The 7,570-nt window shown below is 34.8% G+C and overlaps 1 protein-coding gene across 1 annotated transcript in view; it reads left to right on the top strand.

The window, feature by feature from the left end:
• The first annotated feature begins 2,008 nt into the window (after positions 1–2,008).
• LOC133665314 (solute carrier family 12 member 8-like) overlaps positions 2,009–7,570 on the top strand; it is a 34,391-nt gene continuing 28,829 nt past the window's right edge. Inside the window, exons 1-3 of the mRNA XM_062070576.1 lie at positions 2,009–2,031; positions 3,200–3,287; positions 4,991–5,137. Coding sequence (XP_061926560.1) covers positions 2,009–2,031; positions 3,200–3,287; positions 4,991–5,137 — 258 coding nt within the window. The remainder of the gene's footprint in view (positions 2,032–3,199; positions 3,288–4,990; positions 5,138–7,570) is intronic.

Here is a 7,570-nt window from a genome sequence, read left to right as displayed (position 1 = left end):
GTTGCATAGTTTTCCACGGCACACCAGACAATATCTGGCACAGTGGTTGAAAATTACTGGTCTAGAGCTCGGCAGAGTAACCGTGTAATTCTCTTCCATATCAGTAGGTGGCAGCCGGTAGCTAATTGCTTTGTAGATGTCGGGAACAGGTTGTGTGAGATGACGATGGTTTGTCGTGATCACAATATGCAGGCGACAGCGGGAGGCAGCGTGCAGTAAAAAGGTATTTAATGCTTAAACCAAAAAATAAACAAAAGGTGAGTGCCCCTAAGAAAAGGCATTGAAGCTTAGGGAAGGCTATGCAGAACGAAACTAAAACTGAAGTGGTTACAAAGTAAACAAAAACACAATGCTGGACGACAGCAAAGACTTACAGTGGAGCAAAGACGGCGTCCACAATGTACATCCGAACATCACATGAGAATCAACAATGTAAAAAAGATAGCAACAACTTAAAAAGTTGTGTTTGGTTTCACTTAGAGGGAGATAAGTGGTCATTGACCTGAATTACCTGTTGTCCACCAGATGGCGATAAATCAGTGTCTAATCCAGGGGTTTGCAACCCGCGGCTCTGGAGCCGCATACGGCTCTTTCACGCCTCCGCTATGGCTCCCTTTGGCTTTGACACAAAATGTCAACAAATAATATCTACAAATTGTGCAGATCCCAAATACACATCAGCAGGTACCAGAAGGTAAGAAAAGTTGGTTATAATGTGTTCCATGTCTATTGGCATTTTGTGTTGGTTGGATTTTATTTTTTTTGCACCATGACTATGGAAGGTTGTTGTGCAGAATCAAAATGTCAACAAATAATATCTACAAATTGTGTTGTATTGTGTTACATGTGACCTTGTCTGTTAGCATTTTGTGTTGGTTGGATATTATTTTATTTTTTTTGCACCATGACTAGGGAAGGTTGTTTGCATTGGGTCATATAAGTTGCGTTTGATTTCATTTAGAGTGAGATAAGTGGTCATTGACCTGAATTACCTGTTGTCCACTGAATGGTGATAACTCGGTGTCTAATCTAGGGGTCTGCAACCCGCGGCTCCGCTCTGGCTCCCTTTGGCTTTGAAAAAATGTCAACAAATAATATCTACAAATTGTGTTATATTGTGTTACGTGTGACCATGTCTGTTGGCATTTTGTGTTGGTTGGATTTTTTTCGCACCATGACTAGGGAAGGTTGTTTGCATTGGGTCATAAAAGTTGTGTTTGGTTTCACTTAGAGGGAGATAAGTGGTCATGGACCTGAATTACCTGTTGTCCACCAGATGGCGATAAATCAGTGTCTAATCCAGGGGTTTGCAACCCGCGGCTCTGGAGCCGCATACGGCTCTTTCACGCCTCCGCTGTGGCTCCCTTTGGCTTTGAAACCAAATGTCAACAAATAATATCTACAAATTGTGTTATATTGTGTTACGCGCGACCATGTCTGTTGGCATTTTGTGTTGGTTGGATTTTGTTTTTTTGCACCGTGACTAGGGAAGGTTGTTTGCGTTGGGTCATATACGTTGTGTTTGGTTTCATTCAAAGCGTGATAAGTGGTCATTAAAGTTAAAGTACCAATGACTGTCACACACACTTGGTGTGGCGAAATTCATTGACCTGAATTACCTGTTGTCCACTGAATGGTGATAAATCAGTGTCTAATCCAGGGGTTTGCAACCCGCGGCTCTTTCATGCCTCCGCTGTGGCTCCCTTTGGCTTTGAAACAAAATGTCAATAAATAATATCTACAAATTGTGTTATATTGTGTTACGTGTGACTATGTTGTTTGCATTGGGTCACATAAGTTGCGTTTGGTTTCATTCAAAGTGTGATAAGTAGTCATAGACCTGAATTACCTGTTGTCCACTGAATGGTGATAACTCAGCGTCTAATCTAGGGGTTTGCAACCTGAGGCTCTGGGGCTTTCACGCCTCCGCTGTGGCTCCTTTTGGCTTTGAAACAAAATGTCAACAAATAATATCTACAAATTGTGTTATATTGTGTTACGTGTGACCATGTCTGTTGGCAACTTGTGTCGGTTGGATTTTTTGTTTTGTTTTTGCAACATGACTAGGGGAGGTTGTTTGCATTGGGTCATATACATTGTGTTTGGTTTGATTCAAAGTGTGATAAGTGGTCATAGACCTGAATTACCTGTTGTCCACTGAATGGTGATAAATCAGTGTCTAATCTAGGGGTTTGCAACCCGCGGCTCTGGAGCCACATACGGCTCTTTCATGCCTCCGCTGTGGCTCCCTTTGGCTTTGAAACAAGATGTCAACAATGGCTAGTTAATTTATAAAATTGTATTTTATTTAGTCAGTTTATTTTAATTTAACAGTTGTTATTTTGTAGAGTTCTGGAATCTTTTCATATGAAAATAAAACATATTTGAATATATTGTCACAGCCACTATGCGTCATCTCTTGCTGCCAAGCAATTGTATTGTTTTTAGCAGTCAACCCCTGGTAAGCTAGCAATGGACATAACATTTTATTTATTTAAAATGTTTTATTAATTTGCTTTCATTGGTGACAAGGTTGTTGTTTTCCTTTTTTAGTCAAATTAAAGATGCCTCAGAAAATGTTATTAATATATTATTTTTTTAATTCATGAATAAGGAAGGACCAGTGTATTTTTTTATAATGTTCAAAATAATTTGCTGATTTGCTTCGTTGTACCCAGAAATAAATTGTGAGTCGTTTTTTGTCAAGTGTTTGATTTCATAAATTCAATAGCATAATTGTAACGAAACTCTAAGTGGTGTTATCGTCTTTTTAGGAATCAAACAAAGTTGCCGCTCTAGGTGGGTTTTATTTTGGGGGAAATGGGCTGGGTTGCCGACCCCTGGTATAGCAGATAGATAAGATCATATACATTAACAATATACTTATAAATATATATATATATATATATTTATATATATATATATATATATATATATATATATATATATATATATATATATATATATATATATATATATAATATATATATATATATATATATATATATATATATATATATATATATATATATATGCACACTTTTTTAAAGGAACAAAAATGCATGTTTGCAGTTCTCTACACACAAGTTTAAATGGAGGTTTATAGAAGGCCACTTCAGAAATAGTCCAATGTTTCTCCTTTAAAAAAACAAAAACAAAGTAGTTGTAGACTAAGTGGTGTACTGTCGTTGACCCGCAGGTGGTTCCTGTATCTGGTCTTCGTCTTCCTCCTCGGAGCCATCTGCACCAGAGAAGCTCTGCGCTTTGACTTTTTGATTGCTGAAAAGGTAATAGATTTTTTTTTTGTGTCGTCTTAAAGGGGAACCGCACCTTTTTTGGAATGTTGTCCAGCGTTCACAATCCATATGTAAGACATGAACACATATTTTTTTCTTTTGATTATGCATTCAAACTCGTAAAATACGGCATGATATAAATATGAAGTATTAAAATCCATATACATTATACATTATATAAATATAAAGTATTACAGTACTGTAATAATATACATGATATAAATATGTAATACATATAGATTAAACATTATATAAATATGAAGTATTAAAATCCATATACAAACCCTGTTTCCATATGAGTTGGGAAATAGTGTTAGATGTAAATATAAACGGAATACAATGATTTGCAAATCCTTTTCAACCCATATTCAGTTGAATATGCTACAAAGACAACATATTTGATGTTCAAACTCATAAACATTTTTTTTTTTGCAAATAATCATTAACTTTAGAATTTAATGCCAGCAACACGTGACAAAGAAGTTGGGAAAGGTGGCAATAAATACTGATAAAGTTGAGGAATGCTCATCAAACACTTATTTGGAACATCCCACAGGTGTGCAGGCAAATTGGGAACAGGTGGGTGCCATGATTGGGTATAAAAGTAGATTCCATGAAATGCTCAGTCATTCACAAACAAGGATGGGGCGAGGGTCACCACTTTGTCAACAAATGCGTGAGCAAATTGTTGAACAGTTTAAGAAAAAACCTTTCTCAACCAGCTATTGCAAGGAATTTAGGGATTTCACCATCTACGCTCCGTAATATCATCAAAGGGTTCAGAGAATCTGGAGAAATCACTGCACGTAAGCAGCTAAGCCCGTGACCTTCCATCCCTCAGGCTGTACTGCATCAACAAGCGACATCAGTGTGTAAAGGATATCACCACATGGGCTCAGTAACACTTCAGAAACCCACTGTTAGTAACTACAGTTGGTCTCCTATGCACAATAACACAATTTCCCAACTCATATGGAAACGGGGTTTGTACATTATACATGATATAAACATGAAATATTACAATCATAAACAATATACATGATATAACTATGATATATTACAATGCATATACATTATACATTATGTAAATATGAAGTATTACAGTACTGTAATAATATACATGATATAAATATGAAGTATTAAAATACATATAGATTATACATGATATAAATATGAAGTATTAAAATACATATACATGATATAACTATGAAATATTACAATGCATATACAATATACATTATATAAATATCAAGTATTACAGTACTGTAATAATATACATGATAAAAATATAAAGTATAATAATCCATATACATTATATGTGATATAAATATCAAGTATTACAGTACTGTAATAATATACATGATAGAAATATAAAGTATTATAATCCATATACATTATACGTGATATAAATATAAAGGAATACAATACTGTAATAATATACATGATAAAAATATAAAGTATTACAGTACTGTAATAATACACTGTAATAATATACATGATAAAAATATAAAGTATTACAGTACTGTAATAATACACATATATAAAAGTACTGTAGTAATACACATGCTAGAAATGATGTCATAGCTGGACTAGTTGTGCTCAGGCAGTTTTATGGAGGCCTGCGTGCGCGGAAGTGAACAGGGTGTAGTCTCACTCCACCCATCCTCTTCCAGCCTGTGTTTGTTTGCCTTCAGGTCTCCTTGCTGGGTTTCCTCTTCCTGCTGGGCCTCCACGTGTCCTGCCTGGCGTCTGCCATGGCCGCCTTGTACGCCGCACCCCGGGTCCTGCAGTGTGTCGCTCACCAAGGGGTCGTCCCTGCCTTGGCCTTCCTGGGACCGGGGGTGGGTCTGCTTCACCACACCACTTCAACATTGTCAATGACCTACCTCTGACACGCGCAGATTGTTGCCATGGCGACTGCTCATTATATAGAAGCCGTGTTTAAATGTGTGAGGAGGATAATTCTACACTCCTTCTAACTGTGAACGATATATAGTGGTACTACTTTTCCTTTTACAGTAATATGCTGTAAAAACCACTGTGGATTTTACAGTAAAAAAAAACTGGCAGCTCAGTCGCTGTAATTTTACAGTAAAACTTAGTGTTTTTTCAATGTAAAATCAGTAGCAGTTTACAGTAAGATTCTAGGTTAGTTGTTTCTGCTGAGTGTTACTGTACATGGAATAACAGTACCACCATTTTTACTGTAAAAAAAATTGTCTCCTCAGAATTTTTGGTAAAAAAACAGTTTTGCCGTTTTTTTCCATTTGCGGTAAAATGCTGTAAAAATCCCCGCAACTCAGTCGCCAGAATTTTACAGTATTTTTTTTACAGCATTTTACTGTAAATAAAAAAGGGTACCAATGTGGGGTTTTTTTACTGTAAAATTATACAGTTGTTGATTTCCTGGTCTTTTACTGTCTATTGAAAAAACATTAATTCTGTTTATTTTGAAAAAAAATTGCTAGAATTTTGGTGTAAAAAACAACAACAGTGGTACTATTTTTCCATTTACAGTAATATGCTGTAAAAAACCACTGTGGATTTTCCAGTAAAAAAAAAACCCTGGCAGCTCAGCGCCGTAATTTTACAGTAAAACTTAGTGTTTTTTAGTGTAAAATCAGTACCAGTTTACGGTAAGATTCTAGGTTAGTTGTTTCTGCTGTGTGTTACTGTACATGGAATAACAGTACCACCATTTTTACTGTAATTTTTTTTTCTCCTTTAGAATTTTTGGTAAAAAAACAGTTTTGCCGTTTTTTCCATTTGCGGTAAAATGCTGTAAAAATCCCCGCAACTCAGTCGCCAGAATTTTACAGTATTTTTTTTACAGCATTTTACTGTAAATAAAAAAGGGTACCAATGTGGGTTTTTTTTACTGTAAAATTATACAGTTGTTGATTTCCTGGTCTTTTACTGTCTATTGAAAAAACATTAATTCTGTTTATTTTGAAAAAAAATTGCTAGAATTTTGGTGTAAAAAACAACAACAGTGGTACTATTTTTCCATTTACAGTAATATGCTGTAAAAAACCACTGTGGATTTTCCAGTAAAAAAAAAACCCTGGCAGCTCAGCGCCGTAATTTTACAGTAAAACTTAGTGTTTTTTAGTGTAAAATCAGTACCAGTTTACGGTAAGATTCTAGGTTAGTTGTTTCTGCTGTGTGTTACTGTACATGGAATAACAGTACCACCATTTTTACTGTAATTTTTTTTTCTCCTTTAGAATTTTTGGTAAAAAAACAGTTTTGCCGTTTTTTCCATTTGCGGTAAAATGCTGTAAAAATCCCCGCAACTCAGTCGCCAGAATTTTACAGTATTTTTTTTACAGCATTTTACTGTAAATAAAAAAGGGTACCAATGTGGGTTTTTTTACTGTAAAATTATACAGTTGTTGATTTCCTGGTCTTTTACTGTCTATTGAAAAAACATTAATTCTGTTTATTTTATTAAAAAATTGCTAGAATTTTGGTGTAAAAAACAACAACAGTGGTACTATTTTTCCATTTACAGTAATATGCTGTAAAAAACCACTGTGGATTTTCCAGTAAAAAAAAAACCCTGGCAGCTCAGCGCCGTAATTTTACAGTAAAACTTAGTGTTTTTTAGTGTAAAATCAGTACCAGTTTACGGTAAGATTCTAGGTTAGTTGTTTCTGCTGTGTGTTACTGTACATGGAATAACAGTACCACCATTTTTACTGTAATTTTTTTTTCTCCTTTAGAATTTTTGGTAAAAAAAACAGTTTTGCCGTTTTTTCCATTTGCGGTAAAATGCTGTAAAAATCCCCGCAACTCAGTCGCCAGAATTTTACAGTATTTTTTTTACAGCATTTTACTGTAAATAAAAAAGGGTACCAATGTGGGTTTTTTTACTGTAAAATTATACAGTTGTTGATTTCCTGGTCTTTTACTGTCTATTGAAAAAACATTAATTCTGTTTATTTTATAAAAAATTGCTAGAATTTTGGTGTAAAAAACAACAACAGTGGTACTATTTTTCCATTTACAGTAATATGCTGTAAAAAACCACTGTGGATTTTCCAGTAAAAAAAAAAACCCTGGCAGCTCAGCGCCGTAATTTTACAGTAAAACTTAGTGTTTTTTAATGTAAAATCAGTACCAGTTTACGGTAAGATTCTAGGTTAGTTGTTTCTGCTGTGTGTTACTGTACATGGAATAACAGTACCACCATTTTTACTGTAATTTTTTTTTCTCCTTTAGAATTTTAAGTAAAAAAAAACAGTGTTGCCATTTTTTCCATTTGAGGTAAA

This window comes from Entelurus aequoreus, linkage group LG14 (assembly GCF_033978785.1).
Source record: "Entelurus aequoreus isolate RoL-2023_Sb linkage group LG14, RoL_Eaeq_v1.1, whole genome shotgun sequence".
NCBI classification, from domain to species: domain Eukaryota; kingdom Metazoa; phylum Chordata; class Actinopteri; order Syngnathiformes; family Syngnathidae; genus Entelurus; species Entelurus aequoreus.
This window is presented reverse-complemented; position numbering and strand designations above follow the sequence as displayed.